Raw genomic sequence first — 22,125 nt, forward strand, 5'->3', positions numbered from 1 at the left:
AAAAACCCAAACCAAAAAAAACAAAAAAAACTACCAGAGCCAAAACTGGAAGGAAAACAGGAAACTGGGAAAATTTTTTATTTTTACAGCAAGTTTCTCTGATAAAGTCATTATTTCTCAAATATATAGTAAACTGAGTCAAATTTACAAAACTAAAAGCCATTTCCCAACTAATGAACAGTAAAAGGATATGAACAAAGCAATATTTAGAAGAAAAAAATCAAGGCTATCAATTGTCAAATGAAAAATGCTTTAAGTTACTATTGATTAGAAAAAGGCAAATTAAAACAACTCTGAGGTACCTCCTCACACCTATCAGATTAGTTAATATGACAGAAAAGAAAAATGATAAATGTTGGATAGGATGTGGAAAAATAGGTACACTAATCCATTTGTGAATTGTTCCAACCATTTTAGAGAACAATTTGTAACTATGCTGAAAGTATAATATGAAACTGTGAAAATCCTTTGATCCTGCAATACCACAACTAACTCTATATCCCAAAGAGATCAAAGAAAGGGAAAAGGAACATATATGTACAAAATATTCATAGCAGCTCTTGTTGTGGTGGCAAAGAATTGGATATTGAGGAGATGGCCATAAATCAGGGAATATCTAGACAAGTTGTGGTATATGATTGTGATGGAATACTATTGTGCTATAAGAAATGATAATGGGGATGGTTTCAGAAAAACCTGGGAAGACTTATATGAACTGATGCAAAGTGAAGTGAGCATAGCCAGAAGAATATTGTACATAGTAACTGCGAAATTATAACAATGATCAACTGTGAAAGACTTGGCTCCTCTGATAAAAACAATGATATAAGATAATTCCAAAAGGCCCATGATGGAAAATGCTATCTCTACATAGAGAGCTGATGGAAGCATACTTTTTACTATTTTCTACTTTGTGGTTCTTGGTTTTTATTATTATTTTTCAATATGCTAATATGGAAATATATTTACATGAAAAAAGAGTAAATAAAGCTGAGCCAGAAATTATTTTGTCATTATCCAGTTAATCTTAAATGTTCAAAATTAAAATCTCAGCTAAATTTCTACAAAAAGAAAAAAACTTCAGCTTTTTTCAGCTAGGAAACTAAGAAGTGGAGGTAAGAAATCAGAACATTTCAAGCAGAGAGGAGAACAAATCAAAAGTCATGATGGATGATGGAATGTATTGTCCAAGGAACAGTAAACAGACAAGTGTATCTATATTATAGAGTACATGGAGGACAGCAAAATGAGGCTCTCAGCTTTCCTACCAAGCTTGGTATCACTATGTGCTGCTGCAGTCACATCCCTGAGACAAAATAGTAAAGGCCACAGTTAATGGATTTGTTAGTATTGAACACCTGATGACTAGCATTGCATTCACCTCAAGTACAGTGAATGTTTTAGCCATCAATGACCACCCTTCGTTGACCTCAAGTACATATATTTCAACATGATTCCACAAGTGGCAAGTTCATTGGCACTTTCAATACTGAGACTGGAAAGCTAAGGATCAATGGAAAAGCCATTACTATCTTCCAGGATCATGATTCTGCTAATATTAAATATGTATCACAGTCCATTAGTGTCTTTACCACTTTGGGAAAGGCTGGATCTCACTTCAAGGGTGGAGATAATTGTGTCATCATATTTGGCCCTTCTGATGATGCCCTTTTCCTCATTATGGGAGTGAACCATGATATGGAATAATTCCCTTAAGTATGTTAGTAATGATTCCTCCTTTTCCAGCTTCTTGGATTCACTGGCTAAGGTTATCCATGACAACTATGGCATCGTGGAAAGACTTATGACAGTCCATACAATTACTGCTACCTAAAAAATAGTAGATGGCTCCTTTGGAAGTTGTGGCATAATGGATATAAGGTACCCAAAATGTCACCCCTGTTTCCCTTAGTGCTGCTATGAGGTATATGTGTAGATCACAGGTATGACCCTTCATGTTCTTACTCCCAAAGTATTTATTGTGGAACTGACCTGCTATGTGGAGAAACCTGCCAACTATGATGATATCAAGACAGTGAAACAAACATCAGAAAAGCCCTTGAAGAACATCTTGGACTACAAAGAAGACCAGGCTACAACTTTACAGCAATGTTTACTCTCTTCTACCTTTGATGCTGATGCTAATATTGGGCCTGATGACCATGTCATAAAGCTGATTTCCTTTTATTACAAGTACAGTTATAGCTACCATATTGTAGACTTCATGATTTACATGGCTTCCAAGGAGAAAAGTAGCATGTCATGGATCCCACATTCCAAATCTATATCCCTATCCTGGGGATTTCATACCTCTCACACAGTCTCTACCCATAAGCACCCCTGTCATAGGGAAGGGAAGCATAGAATCCTATATTTTATATCATAAAGTTAATACAATGTTCAGTGGGAAAAAAGAATAAAGTATAAGAATACCAAAAATATAAGAGGGGGCCTGTGTATGAAGATATGTACATGACAATCAAAGAAATTTATATTTGATCATGGAGATAATAAATAAGTCCTGGAGCTCATTGAGCAAGATGCATATGAAAGGAAATACTTCCAGTAAGAGGTGATGAAGATCTGAATTAGAATGGTGGCTATATGAGTGGAAGAGAAGGAAACTTAAATGAGAAATGTCAAGGTGGAAATGACAAGTTTGGCAATGGATTTGATGTATGGGCATACTGGGAGTATAGAGTTGAGAATGACACCAAATTTTCAAACCTAGGTGACTGAGAGGATGGTGGAGTCCTTGACATTAATAGGAAGTTTAAAAGAAAAGTTGATTTTTAGAGAAAGATAAGTTTTGTTTTAACACATTGAGTTTGAGATGAGCTGAGGACAGGGTTTTGGGGGTCATCCTTATTTAGGGAACATTCAATTCTACTGTTCTATCTATTTGATTTCCATGGAATCTAAGAACCTTTTCAGGTATAAAAATAATTTTATGCTTCTAAAATTGGAAAAAGAGACGAAGGCTCTAAGACTTCTAGTTTCTTGCACAAGATTTCCTAATTCCTTGTAATACTTTTCAGATTTCACTCTAGTCTATCATTTAACCCCACACAAACCATTACAAGTGGACAGCACATTGTCCATATCATACTGAATAAAAACTTCAGAAAGATGGCATACTTCCTAATTGATCAGGCCAGGCCTACAGATCTATTCCTCTTAGAAGGAAGTCACCACCCTTAACAACATGTCTTTTCCTCCTCAGGCCAGTAATAGTCAATGGTGGCAGACAGGTTGATTCTTGGTAATTTCATGTCCCCTTTGACTTTTCCTTTCTCTAAGATAAATAATCCCAGTTCCTTAAACTGATCCTTATATAACCAGGACTAAAGGGTGAATAGTACTCTATGTTAGAAGGATATTGGTGAGCTACTCAGATCCTTATTATCTATATCAGGTCCCTGTGTAAGAAAGAAAACTTTCATGGGTGGAGAAATGCTGAAGGTTGTGCCTCAACTTTGGTTGTAACCAAACACAGTTTTCCATAAGATGGTAAATGTACCTTATATTAAAATGGAGTACCTTAAGAGTTTTTTTTTCCAGTTGTTACTACAGCTCTAAGGTCTCTGAGTGGGTGTAGGATGGCTAGGAGTTTGATCATTATTTGCCAAAGGCATCTTGTTTAGATAGAGGCAGAGAATATTATTAGATTCCCTGAAGAAGGTAGGGGTTGTTAGAGAAGCCCAGTGATTATGGTAATCATGGAGCCTCAGAGGAAATCCTTTATTTTAAAAGGAGGGATAGGCTTTAAAGTGAGAGGGGGAAAAAATAGACTGGCCTGGATCAGGAACTTGTTCTTCAAGAATGATGTTCTTGGGTCAATGTCATATGACGATTGGTTGAAGGAACTGGGAATACTTAGTTTGGAGAAGAGAAACTGACAGAGGGCTGTGAGAGTCCTCTTGAAAGTATTTGAAGGGCTATCATGGAGAAGAGATTAGCATTGTTCTGTTTGGCCTGAGGGGGCTCTGCCCCTATTCAGAGCTGTCCAAACATAGGTTGCTACCTTGAGAGGTGGTTGAGTTCCTCTTGCTTAGAGGTCTTCAAGCTAGATGACCATTGTCAAATATGTTATAGCAGGGGATCCTTTAACAAGTGGATTGAGCTGCATGACTGGTGAGGTCAATTCCAACACAAAATCAGAGATTGTGTGAATTTCAGATCAAAAGGCCTGCGATGAGAGCAGGCTGCTTGAAACCAAAGGAAATCTATATATAGGTCAGGAGGCACTACCAGAAATGGTGGTAAAAGACTGGTTGTCTGACATGGCCTTCTTCCTTGAAGATCTGCCTCTTTGTTACAGCTGTGAACAGTTACCACCCTGTCTTGCTTTGACATTTAGGGCCATAAGTGCATTGGCATATGCGTGGAGACACCTCCTTACCCTGCTTCACATCAGTAAAGCTGTGAAAATAGTCATAATGTTTCAGAATTTTTTCTCCTTCTGCTTCTCTGTGTCATGTATTTCCACCCACCAACTTCTTTACCTTGGTTTTTTTTAAAGTTCTCCCCAGCCTCCTCAGAATATTTTATTTTGTGTTTAGCATGAATGAATGAAAGTTTGTCTTTTCTTCTTAGATAATTTATTCCATTCTCTGTACAAAATCTTTAACATGTCAGTAAAGGACAAGGATTATTATCCAAATCTCAATAGTACTATTTCAATAGTTTCCATCATAACCCTACATATTTTATCTTATGAATTTAAAGACATTCTGAGAAGGGGTCTATAAGTTTCATTATATTGCCAAAGGGATCCATGATACAAAAATGGTTATGAATCCTTGGTGAAAAGGAATATTCATTCATAAGAATAAAGGAAGACAGATATAGAACTGGAAGGGTCTTCAGTAGCCATTGAATGTAAATTTGTCCCACACTAAGTTTTTGGCTTTGTTAAAGACATAAAAATAGAGATGTCCCCATAGGGAAATAGTGATATGGGACTAAAAATAGATATTGAATTCAAGGTTGGAGATGAAGATTTGGAAGTCATTTATGTAGAACCATTAGTTTAAGCATGGGAGTAGAAGGCGAAGGTGAAAAAGATTTCCTAGAAGGGGATGGTCAGTGATATCAAGTGTAGCAGAAAAATCAAGAAAAAATGAGGCCTTAAAGGAAGCCATTAGATATAGTCAGAAGAAACTAAGTGTTCCTTTGGATAACAAGACTGTGAGACATATCGCTAAGGGACTTTAGAAGGGAGCTGGTAGTAAATATAAGCAGTTGGCATAAGCTGCCAATTTGATGAGATACATTATGAAAGAGGAGGGAAGTAGAATGTGTCATGGTGCTTTGCTACAGTATCTAAATTTGGCAGCCGTAACTCTTTGAGGTCTTCATTGTCTTCTATTATATGTTCATAGATTCAGTTTCATTATTGGGTGCTTACTATGTAACAGACACTTTGCTAGAAACTGGGGAGACAAACGTGACATGAAGTGGGTGCCAAAACCAGTACCTGGACCAGCCATTGGAATATTTGGCTGTTCAGGCATCTACCCTTGTCAGTCATATGCTTCACCTAGCACCATCAGGCACTCTGGGGTGTTGCAACCTAGGTATTGCATCCTCCACTCTTTACTATCTCTTTAAATGCACTTTTTTTTTGCCAAGCCCTGTCAATTTTACCTTTGTAACATATTTTCTATATGCCTCCTCCTTTCCTCTCACACTGCCACCACCCTTTGGACAGGCCGTGATCAGGTCATCCCTAAGATTATTGCAATAGCCTATTAGCTGGTTTCCCTGCCTTAAGCCTCTCCCCATTCCAGTTTTCTCAACTCAGCTGTAAAATTAATTTTGCTAAAGTGCAGATCTGATCATATAACCTATTTGCTATTCCTCACTCATGTCCATGTCCCGTTTCTGTCCCAAATGTTTACAATATATATGTATTCCTTAGCTTTACATCTTAGAATCCCTAATTTTGTTCAAAGCTCAGCTTGAGTGCAACTTTCTGCAGGAGGTCTTTCCTGTTAGTACTGTTCCCCCTTTTATTTGCTTTGGATCCACTTTGTATACACTTACATGTATATGTTATTTCCCTTGTGGGCAGGGACAGTAAAAAAAAAAATAAAGTGCAGGTCTGACCCCATGTAACCCTTTCCCTCCCCACCCCTGTACTCCAGTGGCTCCTTAATACCTCCAAGATTTAATATAAAATCCCTTGTTTGGCATTCAGAGCTTTACATAACCTGGCCCCCTTCTACCTTGCCAGTCTTTTAATTTTAATTAAATTAATTAATTAATTATTTTGCGGGGCAATGGGGATTAAGTGACTTGCCCAGGGTCACATAGCTAAGTAAGTGTTAAGTGTCTGAGGCCAGATTTGAACTCAGGTCCTCCTGAATCCAGGGCTGGTGCTTTATCCACTTTGCCACCTAGCTGTCCCTTGCCAGTCTTTTCATACCTTACTCCTCACCATGTAGTCTTTAATTCAGTGATGGCAGCCACCTTGCTATCCCTTGAACAAGACACTCCATCTCCCAACCCTGGGCATTTTCACAGGATGTCTGGAATGTTCTCCCTCCTCTTCTCTGCTTTCTGGCTTCTCTGAATTTCTTAATGCCCCAATTAAAATCCCATCTTCGATAAGAAGCCTTTTCCAATCCCCTTTGTATATCTTCTTTCTGTTGATTATTTCATATTTATTCAATATTTAGCTTGTATGTACATAGTTGCTTGCATGTTGCCTTCCCTATTAGAATGTGAATTCCTCTGAGTCAAGGACTGTATTTTGTATCTCCAGTGCTTAAAGTTCCTGGTTTCTCCTTCATGCTCTCAGAGCAGTTGGCTGCCACTCATCCATTGATTCTATTGCTTTGAACATGACAGATTCTCATTCTAGTGTAGAAGTTGGATTTGCATCATCCAATCAAGCCTCATAGCTCAGTCCCCCATTGTACTTAGGAAAGCTCCCCTTCATTGTGTAACCACTGGTTTTCATTCAAGGTCACTTACAAAATATTCTCTATAAAATTTTAATCACAATGGTAGTAATAAATTAAAGATGTCTAAAATAAATATACATAGGCTTTCTTAGTCTAAAACCCATCCATCAACCTCCAAGCGATAATCAGGGCAAAATCCTAGAGGCTAACCAACCCTGCCAACTTATGGTGGCCAAGATTCCTCACCCAGGGGGGCAGCTAGGTGGTGCAGTGGATAGAGCACTGGCCCTGGAGTCAGAAGGACCTGAGTTCAAATCCAGCCTCAGACCCTTGACACTTGCTAGGTGTGTGACCTTGGGCAAGTCACTTAACCCTCATTCCCCCCCCAAAAAAAAGATTACTCACCCAAAGTTTTTCAGAGACAGACTTTTCAGCTGTGAGTACCACCAAAAGTTTGTTTGGGTGGGTTATGAATGCTACAGAAAGATAGAAAAATAATACAATCCCCCTCTTAAGGACCTTATAATGGAATTAGGGAGATGTTGTTGTTGTTGTTAAGTCATTTCAGTCATGTCTGAATCTTCATGATCCCATTTGGGGTTTTCTTGGTGTCATGGGGGAAATCAGTGATGGTGAGTGTCCTTAGGTATTCCTCTTTAAGGAATTACACCCTCTTGAACACAGCTCCAATTAGAATAAAACCATCTTTTATTTAGGTGCTAGAGAAAGGAGACCAAGAGAGAAGTCAAGGGGAGATGGTTCAGAGATATGATTCTCTGTAATACTTATCTGCTCAGACAGGAGAAAGGCAAAAGCTTTTATAAATGGTAGATGGGGTGATCACCACCTGACAATGGAAAGTTCCCTTTGGGGGTGGGGGAAAGCTTGAATGAGAGGTGGTGGTCTGGACTTCTGGAGTTATCTCTGTCCCCTGGTGCGGATCAGGCAGCAGCCTTGCCTAATGGGCTTATCTCTCTTCTCAAGGTGTGTTCGTCCATTAGCTAGTAGGCCAGTTTAAACTTTAATAGTCCCAAATTCCTTGATATATCCCAACCCCATGATACTTGGCAAAGATACGGGAGTGGTATGCCATTTCCTTCTCCAGTTCATTTTACAGATGAAGAGATGGAGGGAAACAGGATGAAGTGACTTCCCCAGGGTCACACAGCTAGTCAGTGTCTAAGACCAGATTTGAACTCATATCTTCCCAATATATATGGATAAGCATGGTACAAAGGATGGGCCCAAAGTTTAGGCCTGAGATTCAATCCACTGCACCACATAGCTGCCCTAACAAGAGACTTAAAGGTCCTTGAATTTAAATTAAAAGGCTCTAGGGTCAGCATCTGATATTCCTGCCATCTGTCTATATAGGTTTTATTCTATCAAAATAGTGGAAGGAGAACTGAGTGAGAAGAAATAAGGGAATGGTGAGAAACTCTCTATTTCGGTCATTAATGAGCATTATCTTTGACAAGTTACTTGAATTCTGAGTATCTGTGTCCTCATTCATAAAATAGGGGTAGTAATGATTGCTCCATCAATCTTGGGAGGGGGGAGTAATTGTGAGGTTCCAAAGAAGCACTTTGTAAAAAGCTTTAAAACATTAGATGGTTGTAAGGTAATCACCACCACCACCACCACCATCATCATTATTTTTCCCAGAATTCTATTGCTGTCCCAGTCGTCAGTGGATGTGCCCTATTACTATTGTATGTTAGTTCTGAGATTTCTTTGTGGAAGAGTATTTTTAAAGCCTGGAAGGTTGCAGAGGGTTGGGGAGATTAGAAGAAAGAGGAACAATCTAATTGTGGCAGGAACTGTGGTATAGAATTCAGTTCAGCAACATTTGTTAAACATGAACAATATGCAAGGCACATGGCACACAGAAAAAAACCAGAATATTCCTCACCCTAAAGGCACTTGTATTCCACTGAAGCAATGGTTCCCAACATTTCTTTGTTCCTTGAAAACCTTTTAACAACAACAACAATAAAAAGTACTGTTGACTTCCAGGATAATTGAACATACTACTTGTAAAAATTTGCAATTATTTATTGCTCAAGGCACTATTAAAGAATTTTAAGAATGAATTTCTTGAACCATAATTAGGAACTACTAAATAGGAACCACCTTATTGGGGGATACAACTTGCTCACACGAGTAAGTATAAGGTATATGCACAATACCTTTAAGAGGAATGATCAGGAAAGGTCTTATGCAAGAGGTGGCATATGAGCTATACTTTGGAGGAAGCTAGGAATTCTAAAGGCAGAGGTAAGGAGAGACATGTGGGACCACCTATCCCAACATATGGAGGTGAGAGATACAATGCCATATGTAAGAAATAGCTAGCAGATGAGTTTCACTGGAATAGAAAAAGTGGGAAGGAGACTATTATGAAATAAGGCTGGAATGGTAGGGAAGAACTGTGTTGTAAAGGATATCAAATGCTATGCTGATGACTTCATAGTTTATCTTAGAAGACTTTGTATTTTACCCACTGAAAAATTTTGAGGAGAGAAGTGACATTAGGCTTAGGGGATTGTATTTAGAATAAAAGTTGTTGAATTGTTTCAGTCATGTCTGACTCTTCACAACCCCATTTGGGGTTTCCTTGATTTGAGTGGTTTGCTATTTCCTTCTTTGACTCATTTTACAGATGAGGAAAGTGAGGCAAACAGGGTTAAGTGACTTGCTCAGGGTCACACAGCTAGTAAGTGACTAAGGCCAGATTTGAACTCAGGAAGATGAGTCTTCCTGATGCCCCATGCTCTATAATGCCTGGGTTCAAATCTTGGCTCTTCCATTTATGATAACCTATATAACCTTGGGCCTATTACTTTCCATCTCTGGATTACAGTTTCTTTATATGGAAAATTGAGGGGGTTTGATTAGTTAGGCTCTAAAATTCTCTTTCAGTTCTGAAACCTGTTACTAGGATACATTTGGGTAAGCTGGTCTTTTGGTTTGTGGTTTTGTATTTGACTGTCACAATAAGCAGAAGTCTATTTCAGAGGTTTGAATTCCTCCATCATGCATGCTATTTTCGAAAAACATACAGAATTTTAAAAATGCCACTCTGAAGTTTGTTAAAGGCATTTCCTACCAATTATACATTTTCCTTGAAAGGCTAAATCTTTGTCTCATGAAGTAAAGATGATTATTAGTCTGCTAGCTCTGATCTGTAATTTCATATATGGAACATCAAACCTTTTTGTGTTTAAAAATGTCATGCTGAACTGCCTCTTAATGAAGATTCATTTATCCCTTTCACACTGCCAAATCTAGTCCATGGGGGGATTTCCTCTTCTTGGTCCACATGAATAGCTCCCATTATTGCTAATGCAAGTTTTGCACATGCCTGATGAGGTGAATAGGCATTGAAATCATCTCCATTTAGACTCTTGTGAAATGGTTTTCAGCTAGCTATTTCAAGATTTCAATGGTGATCTACCCTTCTTCCTGAAAATACATAATGTGGCATTAATTTGGGGGTGTCTGGTGATGGCTTCATGGTTATGTTATTGATTAAATGGAAGTATTCTTTTTCTTGCATTTCAGATAGGTGGTGAAATATTTATAATTTTCAGGAGACATCAAATTTAATTTCTTATAATGCTTATTCTATAGCTCACGTAATCACGGCATGCCAGCAAAACTGAACCTCTGGAGTTTATAGTCGTCAGGTTATGGTGTTTACCATGGCTTCTCAAGATGCTCAAAACTTCTTCCAGCCTCTTTCTTCTTGGATATCACGGATGTATGAAGCCTTTCAGCAAGTTGGAGATACCTTATCTGCTTCCTTGGCTCATTTAAGTAAGCAGAACCCTCAGGTAAATGGTGAGCTGGATCCAGAGTTGAATGATGGTGATGTTCAAGAGAGCAATTTGGAAGATGGAGAAAAACAAGAGTATGCTCAAAACCAGGATTACATGGACTCTCTATTGCTTGAAACTAACCAATTCCCTAGGGGAAGTTATAATACTGACCTCTGGGACCTGAAACAAAGGCCTCTTGAAGACTCTACCATAGCATCCCCACAATCCTGTCCTACGTGTGACAAACCAAAGCAGCCACGTAGGCTTCCTCCTGTTCTTGAGGAAGATTGCTGCCTTGGAAAGATGAATGAGAATCTTCAACATGGCTTTGAGAACCAAGCTTCTGGATCTTTAGAAAACATTAGAGGAGAAGAGCAAGGTAAGCCAACAAGATGCCATCTTTGTTGTATTCTCTCAAAAGGATCATTCCCCTAATTTTATTTAGATGTATTTTTAGTTGTTATTTTATTAATTTCTTATAATCATCCCAGGTGATTGTTTCTTGCTGAGAAATTTAAGCCCTGTATGACCTTAAAAAACTCAGAGATTACAGAGATAATGTATTTGTAAGGTACCCATTCTAATCCAAACGTTTTAGGTGCATGCTGGGTTTTGTAAACTGTGAACTTGTATTAAAGCATCATAGAATTATAGCTTTAGAACTAGAAAGGACTTAGATTGTAAGCTCTTTGGGGGCAGGAACCATCCTTTGCTTCTTCTTGTATTTCTAGCACTGAGAGAAGTCATAGGCATGTAGTAGGTGCTTAATAAATGTTTAATGATTTTTGATTGCTTGACCTATAGTTATCTTGTCTTCTTGACTAACCCCCTCATTTTATACAACAGGAAACAGGTTAACTAAAGGGTTCAAATAACTTGCCCAAAGTTATACGGGTAATAGGCGGTGGAATCAGGATATATACTCAGGTCTTTTGACTTTAAATAATGCCCATTTTCTTTTTTTATTTAATAATTTATTTTTTTCCTAATTACTTGTGAAATGATTTTTAACATTCACTTAAAAAATTTTGAGTTTCAAATTCCCTCCCTCAATCATACCCATTTTCTATTGCACCCATTGAGCAGGAGGTTCTGTTTGAGGAGCATCTTATGAACACGTCATGATGATTAAAAAAAAAAGCATTCTCACTTGTTTCCTTGTGTTAGGAATCTCTAGATGTTACTATATTATTCAGTGTGAAATCCTGTGCAAAAGCTATCCTTGTTGCAGGATTTTTAGTTGACAACATTCCAAGAACACTTCTCACAGTGTTTCACTGAGACGTGTGATGACAGTAACTAGAAAATCATTGCAACAGGAACAGTTCCCTTTCCATTTTATTGGGAAAAATGAGTGAAATATTCAACACAGATTGCCCACAAACCTGCTTACTCCTTTACTGTGTCATCATCTAGCACACGGTGGGTGTTCGCTCAATGTTGGATGGAGATAAAAAAGGTCATTGATAGCTAACATTTAAATAGCTCTAAGATTTGCAGAGAACTTTATATGTATTAACTCATTTTATCTTCACAACAATCACAGGAAACAGAATATGCATTCTATAACCTAGCTGCACTGGTCTGAATTGGTTAATTGCAGAGAATATTCTGAGCAAGGCATGTCATCTCACACCTCCAAGCTAACACACCAGCTCACCCCTATGCCTAGAGTCCCCAGCCTCCCACCTCCCACCATAGTTTCATCTCAAATCCTAACTTTTTTTCAGGAGGCCTTGCCTGGTCCCCTTAGCTTTCTCTCAGATTCCATTCCATCTACTAGGTATTTATCTCATTAAGAATAACGAGAACTTCCATTTATTTAGCACTTTAAAATTTGCAAAATGCTTTACAAAATACAAAACATCCCAATCACTTAAAACTGCGTCAAGATTTTTGGAACACCCTGTGTTTTTTCCATTTTACCTTCACAGTGATCATGGGAGGTAGGTGCTATTAGAATAGATTATCCCCCTTTTACAGATGAGGAAACAAAGGCAGAAGTTAAGTGACTTGCCCACAGTCACATAGCTGGTAAGTGTCTGGGGCCAGATTTGAACTTCTTTCTTCCTTACTACAAGTACACCACTTTTCACTCTGCCACCTAGCAGCATGAAACTTTTTATATCATGAAAACTGTACTTTGAGTAAACCCAACCTAAGTCTGAAACAGCTTAATATTTCCTGTGTCTTATGATTTTCAGAACTGTAGTATTGGAGTTATTGGTTAATTGAAGGGTAGAGGTTTCAGTGAAGCAGGAGCATTAGAATATAAACACAAGGTTTGATTTTAAAATAGTGACACAGTTTCCCAATGTCACCAATGGCAATCCCACCTAGGCAGTGCATATTAAGTGGTGGAACAACAGTAGTAAGTTCTACAGAAACATACTATTTGATGAAATATCTTTATAGAAGGTAATTAGTTCTACAGAAATATTATTGTGTCTGGACTTATTATTTCATTGGTGTTTAGAGAATTATTGGTCAGAAAATACTATAATTGTAGATAGGCAAAAGTATTGCAACTTATAGTCTTAGAGAATTGCCTGAGACATGGAGGTGTTAAATAATCTAAATCAGTATTGGACTTCAGAGTCACAAAGACCTGAAATCAAATCCTGCTTCAACCTCTCACTAGCTGCAAGACCCTAGGCATGTCACTTAACTTTTCTCAGTTTCTTATTCTGTAAGATGGGGATAATAATAGCATTTAGCTCCCAGGGTTGTTGTGAGGCTCAAATGAGATAAAGAGCTCTGTAAACCTGAAAGTTCTGTGTGGTAGTCCTGGATCCTAGGTCTTCCTTAATCTGAGGCCTACTATCCACCTACTGCAGCTTTTCTCATTGTCACAGTAGATCATAGATTTAGAGAAGGAAGGAAATTTAGAGGTTCATCAAATCCACCCCCCTTTATTTTGCAGAAGAGCACAGCAATGCTTAGACATGTGAAGTGACTTGCTCAAGGTAACTAAAATGGGGGGAGAGCAAGTAGCACAGCTAGGATTAAAAGCCAGGTCCCCTCACTTTAAACCCAGTGATCTTTCTAAGACATCACACTGCCCCTGTTCACTTTCCCAATATTTCTCCATTTGGGGCTTCAATCATATAGTATTACTTAAGACAAAAGAGTAGCTAAGTGATGCAGTGAATAGAATGACAGGTCTGGAGTCAGGAAGATTCACCTTCTTGAGTTCAAATCTGGCCTCAGACACTTCCTAGATGTGTGACCCTGAGCAAGTCATTTAACCCTGTTTGCCTCAATTTCCTCAACTGTAAAATGAGCTAGAGAAGGAAATGAATGGCAAATCACTCCAGTATCTCTGCCAAGAAAACCCCAAATGGGGTCATGACTGAAATGACTGAACAGTAGAGTTTTATGACGTTACAATGGGATTAGGTTATTATTGTAAAATGATGTTATCAGGGGCAAATTTATACAGAGAGGGGCAGCTAGATGGCGCAGTAGATAAAGCACTGACCCTGGATTCAGGAGAACCTGAGTTCAAATCTGGCCTCTGACACTTGACGCTTACTAGCTGTGTGACCCTGGACAAGTCACTTAACCCTCATTGCTCCACCAAAAACCAAACCAAACCAAAACAAAAAATGTATATAGAAGGATGACAGGGAAAAAGAAATCTTCCCTTTTGCTTTGTGACATAGGTAGTCAATGACATAATATTTATAAAAAGGACTTAGTGAAGTACCTGGCACACAGGTGCCACATAAATGCTTATTCCCTTTCTTTCCCCTGTATCCCCTTTTCAAGAATGACAGCCAGATTTACCTTTCCAAAGAGAACTTATTCAGGTAGCCTATCTTTGATGATAAGGAAAAGCACTTCAGTAGTTTTCATACTGTTCTACTGATGCTTCCCTATCTTCCCTTATCTAAATTGAAATTATGTTAAAGGTCTAGATTCAATTAGAGAAATCCAAATAATTCTGTCCTTCTTTGTGATTGTGTAAAACCTAAGCTTCACAAACTTGGTCAGGGCACAGTCTTATGTATTCTTCTTTGTGTTCGCCACAGCAGCTAAATTAGTAACTTATGCATAAAAGGTACTCAATAGATATTTGTTGAATATTGAATAATATTCTGAATCAGATGAACTACAGCATAACATCCTGAGATAATCTTCAGACATGGACATTACACTACATCTGGGCTAACAAGGCAATTTCTCAGTTTTGAACATGAATTTTTATATATTTCTTAGCATAATCCTGATAATTACCAAGGGGGAAATGTAGGTACATTTAAAGAAGTATTAAAATATAGAATTTGATACATGACTATCATATTTTTTCACATAAATTTGTGTAATTGTTAGATTAACAAAATGAATGGTTAAATAATATAAATATGTAAGTAGCCCCTTCCACAGTATTTGGGCAGAGTAGATATTTAATCAATATTTATTGATAGATTATTCATTCTTACAGGGAAGCTATCTTAACTAGAGAAAGCTTACTGCAAACTCCAAAGTTCAGGAAAGTAGAACTGTTAAAGGATCTGGCAGAACAGTAAGGCCATTGAAAATGGATTCTCTATGGAAAATACTTTGTCTTCAATGTCCCATTAAATAAATATTCTTCTCTTAGTCAAGAAGGGGAAAGGAAGGAAAGGGTGCAAATGAATCTGTAAGGTATATAACGTCCTAATCTACTCAGGACTTTAAGAAGGAAAATTAGAACATTGGATCCACTTTGAAATCCGTTACCATCCTCCAACCCATCTTAAGTCCCTGGCAATACAGACTGAATAAAATGGTGCCTGTGGGTGTATGCATGACAGCTGAACAGTTTCTCTTTGGAGGAAGTTCTGGTATACTGAGAGTTTCCTAAAATCCTCATGAGAACTTTTTTCCTTCTTAGTGATTAAAACATTTTTGCAAAGTTAACACATTACGGGCTCATTTCTTTTATTTTGTTGATCAGTTGCTTAGTCATGTCCAACTTTTCATGACACCTTTTGGGCTTTTCTTGGCAGATACTGTAGAGGTTTGCCATTTCCTTCTCAAGCTTATTTTACAGATGACCAAGTGAGGCAAACAAGGATTTAAATGACTTGCCCAGGGTCACATGGCTAGTAATTGTCTGAGGCTGGATCTGAACTTAGGAGGATGAGTCGTCCTGACTCCAGGCCTGGAACTCTATCTACTGTACAACATAGATGATTTTTTTAGTCTTAAGTAATATTATGTTATTAAAGCCCCCAATGGTGAAAAGTTGGGGAAGTAAACAGAATAAAAGATAATAGATATGTATGGTCAAGGAAAGGGAAAAGAAGCAAATTATGAACACTGGAAGGGTGCTAAAGACTGAATATGGTTGCTGACTTCACACTAGCTGAGAATCTTACACTGTTTTGTTAATTGTTTCCAAGGGACCATAAAATGTATCGAATGATTTTGCTTCTTGAAATTAACTTGAGACAACAGAATTAGGAAGATATTCTTTGTGTGTGTGTGTGTGTGTGTGTGTATGTAGAGGAAAGAGTTAGGGAAAGAAATTTTAATTTATGCATTTCAAAGCCAAATAGAACTAAATTATCAATTACCTGTTGAGGACAGAATCCATTCTCTCTGCAAGGTTGGTTTAAACAAAACAAGAATGAAAGAGGTGAGGTGGTCTAGTCTATAGATCCCACAAGGCATTCACGCCATTCTCTTCACTTATTCTGACAAAATGAGAGCTGTGAGTGCTCTACAGGACTTGCGATGAAACAGGGACTCTAGACTAATTCACCCAAGATGTTATAGATGGAGGAACATACTTAAATTGCCTCTGGAGAACATCTAGCTTCCTTGATTTCCCTGATGTGATATAAACATTCTTCAAATTCAAGTGTTTTACTCTCAGTGAATAAAATCTCATTTCCCCACATCTCTCTCTTACAAACTAACAAACAAAAACACAAATACTTAATCACCTCAAGACTCCTTCCAGTTGTGTGCTTCTAAACAGCTAGACAGCAACTTCAGTGTGTGACTAGGACAACACCCTAATGCCTTTTCATTTCACCTAGTGGTTGAAGAGTTTTGAGGTGCCAGTATGTCTGCATTGTCCTTTAATGTTTGCTCTGGCTTTTCCTTAATCTTAAGGTAAAGCACAAAGGCTGTCTGGCTCTTCTCTACTCAAGGGAGACATTCAGAAACATGCCAGTAAATAGTAGTATTTTAACAGCAATTTATGCTCCTATGATTAAAAAAAAAAACCCAAAGGAACAACCACAAAACAAAATAGCTTTGTGGAGCAAGCCTTTTCTCTTTAACCTTGAGTTCTTTTCAGAATGTTGTGTCTTGATTTTTATTTTTACTTATTCCACCATGTTTTTACTCCACAAAAGAAGATTTTAAGCTAAATTGGCCCCAAACAAGAGGAATGCTGAATGCTTTTTGTTACCATGGAAACAATTCTGGGCACTTACTGAGGACCTGGTTGCCAATAGTAATGTAACAGAGAAAATAGATACACTTCATTTAGTGGTCGCCAATGATTAAGAGGCAGAGAGACCACTTTTAGAGTCATGCCAATGTAGGCTTTACAGTTTAAAAAACCAAAAAACCAAAACACCAGACTCTCAGTAAAGAAGCATTTATGGCACCTTTGATATGTGTTGGGAAGGAGATATAATTGCAGTTAAAATTCATATTTGTTTTCCATTTGGCATCTTATATCATTTTTTAAAGGCTGGTTTTTAACCACATGTATTTGTTTCCAAGAAATATGCTCACTATTTCCTGAAATAGACCGTCTAATGGAATTAATGTGTTCCAAGTACATTGGAGTATAGAACTTTAAAAACAATCTTTAGCTAAATGGAATGTAAAGAAAAACATCGAACAGCAGGCTTTGAAAACTCGATGAAGTAATTTGACTTTTCAGTCAGACTACTGCAGTAGGCTAATGTGGCGTGTGATGACTGGAGGGAAATCTTATAGGGTCCCCACCAGCTGGTATCCACCTTAAGTGGGAAGGCATTCTTTGTTTCTGTTAGTGTACTTGGCCTTTCTATGGCTTCTGGGGTTATAATGGTGTCAGTGGATGGTATATTATTGGCCTTTATATCTGTTATAACTTTGCACAAATTAACTCATAGCATCATTAATGGATACTAACACCTTTTTTTTGGCCCTTTTCTTCTGAGGTTTTACTTCTCAGTTATGAACTTAGAAACATTTCCCATAATAACCCAATCTCCATTCCCCAGAAATGAAGCATTCCAAATCAGCCTAGCTGTCCACTGTTGCCCAGGAACACCCAAATGAGTTTTTCTATTACAGCTTCCCAAATAACCAAAAAATATCTTTGAGTTGTTGTTATCTGATATGAACACAATGTTTTAAGAAATACAGATTTTAGTAAATTCTTTCAAAGATGATCTACAGACTTTAAATAGGTTAAGATTTAAGAAATACAGATGGTTATTATTGTTCTTACTTATTTTACTAGTTCTATCACTTTTCCTCCAAATAACCTTATATATCTTTCAGAAATGGACAGAAATGTAATGTTAGAAAGGAAAAATGTCTTACATTAAAAGAAAAAGTAAACAGTCATTTGTCTCTCTTCTCTCTCTGCACTTTTCCCCTTGGCCTTCTCCCTCACTCCCCTGACTTTATTCCCTTTCTCTGAACAGGTGATTTTCAAATCCATGAATGTCCTGTCCTTTCTTCTTAGCTCTAAATAATAGTAGTTAACATTTATTAAACATTGATTATATGTGAAGCTCTAAATACTCATCTCAATTGGGATGTCTCACTAGCTCCTTGAGCTCATCAATTAAGAAACTGACCTCATAATCATTTCCTCTGCACTTTTGCAATGACTTAGCTATTTCTCTTTGAGGTTTTTTTTTTTTAACTCTTTTGTCTCTTTTGCTTCTAATATCAATTGGATCGATCTAATATTAGCCAATCAGTTGCCAGCTCCTATCCATTCTAGCTTGGTGACTTCTGTTGAATATGCCTCCCCCCGCCCCTTTATTCTTACTACCATCAACCTAGGGTAGGCCTTCATTACTATTTGCCTGGACTGTTGCAGTAGCCTCTATTTTGGTACTTATACCTCTACTTTCTTTCCACCTCTAGTCTATACCTCATAGCAATGTCAAAATAATATTTCCTGGACATTTATCTGACCCTGTCATTCCTCTCTGCTCAAAGATATTCAGATGCTTCTTGACTACTGGCCAACAGTCTTTTGATTTATGTGCCTGGCGTTCAAGGTCCCCCTCAACCCCTATTAGGTCATTTATATAGCACTTTGAAATTTGCAAAGCAATTGACATATATCAAGGGACATCTAGGTGGCATAGTGGATAGAGCACTGTCCCCAGAGTCAGGAGGATCCAAGTTCAAATGTGGCCTCAGACACTTGAAATTTACTAGCTGTGTGACCCTGGACAAGTCACTTAGTCCTGATTGCCTCAAACATCTGGGGCCATCTTCAGTCATCCTGATGTATATCTTGCCACTGGACCCAGATGGCTCTGGAGGAAAGAATGAAGCCCTCCCTTACTTAAATCTAATTCACTGCAAGTCATGGCATCACTTCCTGATATCACAGTCCTCTTTGAGAATGAAGGATAAGCAACAACAATAATAATATGACATATAATATCATATTTGAGACTCACAGCAATCCAATGGAATAGCTACTACTATTTATTCCTATCTTACAGATAAGGAAGTTGCGAGTTGCCCAGGATCACACAGCTATTAAGTGTCTGAGACTCAATTTGAACTCACTTCAAGGCAAGTGCTCTGGTCATGGATTATCCTTCTCTTTGTCTTCCTTGTTTTATCACTTATTACTCCCTTTCATGGACACTAGGCAGCACAGTAAATAGAGTAATGGGCCTGAAGTCAGGAAGACTTTATGAGTTCAAATCTGGTCTTAGACACTTACTAGCTATGTGACCCTGGCCAAGTCACTTAGCCCAGTTTGCCCGAGTTTCTTATCTGTAAAATGAGCTGAGAAGGAAATGGCAAACCATTCCAGTATCTTTGCCAAGAAAACCCCAAATGAGGTCACAATGTGTCAGACAAGTGAAACAACTGAACAACAACAAAACTATCTTTCATACAGTCTATGCTCTAGACAAACTGGGCAACTCTGCCCCTTAAATATGTGCTATACTCTTTTGCCTTTATATCTGTGTTTAAGCTGTTTCCTATGTTGGGAATGTCCTCATTTCAGTTCCTAGAACAGTGTATTGTACAAGGCAGGCTCTTATTTAATGCCAGTTGTATGGTATGATGTGATGACAGGAAGTGGGATTATCTTAAAGAAGTTTCTAATTTTATTATTATTATGTTGTTCCATTATCAGTACTATATTAGTGTAACTGTAGACAGTTTTTGCTTTATATAAGTGGACCATTCTGCAGGACTGCTATGTAAATTTATGTAATGTGAATTTGCCACCTGAAAAGGGGAAGAGAGGAAGGAAAGGAAGTAGGAAGGGGCTATGGAGGGAGGCAGATAGCACATGGTTCAAGGACACATGGGGTCCTGGAACAGAGAAGGGAGAGTAGGAAAAGGAACATTGGGTCTGGGGCCAGCCACATGGGAGCCTGGCTGAGAGGAAGAACTGGGAGGTTAGGACAGATGTGGGCAAGGGGGTAAAGTAAGGCAAAGATCTCCTTTCCCAGTGCCAGAGGTCTCACACCAAGTCCCCAGTCTGGCAGTGGCAATGTCAGTGGTGGTGCTCTCTCTGCTCATCCATTCTTCTGCTGTCACTGAGGGTGTTTTAGGTTTTTATTTGGTGGAGGGTGGGAAGTTGTGGAGTGGCAAGCCAAAGGACAGGAGTGGAGGGAGATCAAATACTACACAGTAAAATTAACAAAGGTATTTTTTTCTAGAATGTGGATTTCTTTCAGAATTCTTTATATAAAGTCAAATTTGCATAATGCCAATTTATGTAAAGCAAGAAGTGTCTGTTTATAGGAGGGTCACATCCCAAATGCACTTAAATCTCATTACCATGATTCTTACAGAATCAGAAATATTTTTATTAGGAAAAAGAGTACTATGATTATCATAAGGAAGCTTGGTCTTATTAGGAACAAGTCATTGCAGACCAACTTTTCCAGACATACAAGAGAGATGGTACAAAAGCAAATAGACAGGAAGTGGAATACCATGTAGGAGAAACAGTAAGATGGCCACTTTGACCATTTTGTGTGTGTGTGTGTGTGTGTGTGTGTGTGTGTGTGTGTGTAGAATTAATGTCAAATAAACCTGAGAAAATAAATAATGATATCACATTATGAAGGGCATATGTCAAAAAGAGGATTTTATCTTTGGTCTTCCTGGTGACAGGGAGTCACCGGATTTTTCTAAGTCGAACAGTGAAATTTGTCAGACTTGTCATTTAGGAAAATTACTTTGGCAGCTGTGTGGAAAATAGATTGGAGTAGAGAGAGAACTGAAGCAAGGAGGTCAGCTAGAAGGCTCTTCCAATAGTCCGGCTCAGACATGGTAAAGGCTGGAACTAGGTTGAGCAGAGAGAAAGGGATGTATGGAATATGTTGTGAAGAAAGAAATAACAAGATTCGGCAACAAATTGGACATGTGTGTGGAGTGGGTGAGAGTGAAGCATCAGGTTTGAACTAGAGGTTGTGAAACCGGGTGACCGGAAGGGTAGTATTGCTTTTGACAGAAAAGGGGAACTTCGGAAGAGATGGATGGCTTTGGTGGGAAAGATAATGAGTTCTGGATTTAGACATGTCAAATTTGAGGTGATTATGGGTTAATGTCTAAAAGTGAATTTATGATATAGATCTGGGAGTCATTTGTACAGGGATGAAAAGCTCATTTGAGTGGATGAGTATACTGAGAGAATGTGAAAAGAGGAGAGAAATGGGCCTAGGACAAAACCTTGGGGAACATAGGAACTGGGATTTGGTTTGATTATCTAGCAAAGGAGTCTTAAAAGGCATATGGGTAGGAGAAGAACCAAGTGAGAACAAGTATAAAAAAAAACAAAACAAAACAGAGAGGAGAGAGGATAGTCATCAGTGTCAAATGCTACAGAGAACATTTCCTCACAGATGGATGATGATTGAGAAAAGATGATCAGATTTGTCAATTAAAACATCACTGGGGCAGTTAGGTGGCACAGTGGATAGAGTACTGGCCCTAGATTCAGGAGGACCTGAGTTCAAATCCGGCCTCAGACACTTGACACGTACTAGCTGTGTGACCCTGGGAAAGTCACTTAACCCCCATTGCCCTGCAAAAAAAAAAAAAGATAGTAAAAAGGAGAAAAGGGAAGCAATAGATGTAAACAACTTTTTCTAGAAATTTGAGAATGGTGGCAGAAGGAGAGATATTGGATGATAACTTGAAAGGAAGGTAGGATCTTGAGAGGATTATTTAAG

The 22,125-nt window shown here is 38.2% G+C and overlaps 1 protein-coding gene across 2 annotated transcripts in view; it reads left to right on the forward strand.

Annotated features, from left to right (window-relative positions):
* Positions 1-22,125, forward strand: part of SYT16 (synaptotagmin 16) — a 312,116-nt gene that overhangs the window by 173,367 nt on the left and 116,624 nt on the right. Inside the window, exon 2 of one of the 2 annotated variants that reach the window (XM_043985517.1) lies at positions 10,545-11,111. The exons of the other annotated variant lie outside the window; for it this stretch is intronic. Within the exon in view, the coding sequence (XP_043841452.1) occupies positions 10,604-11,111 (508 nt within the window). The 5' untranslated portion in view covers positions 10,545-10,603. The remainder of the gene's footprint in view (positions 1-10,544; positions 11,112-22,125) is intronic. 2 annotated transcript variants of the gene reach the window in all.

The sequence above is a fragment of the Dromiciops gliroides genome, chromosome 2 (assembly GCF_019393635.1).
Source record: "Dromiciops gliroides isolate mDroGli1 chromosome 2, mDroGli1.pri, whole genome shotgun sequence".
In the NCBI taxonomy this organism is placed as follows: domain Eukaryota; kingdom Metazoa; phylum Chordata; class Mammalia; order Microbiotheria; family Microbiotheriidae; genus Dromiciops; species Dromiciops gliroides.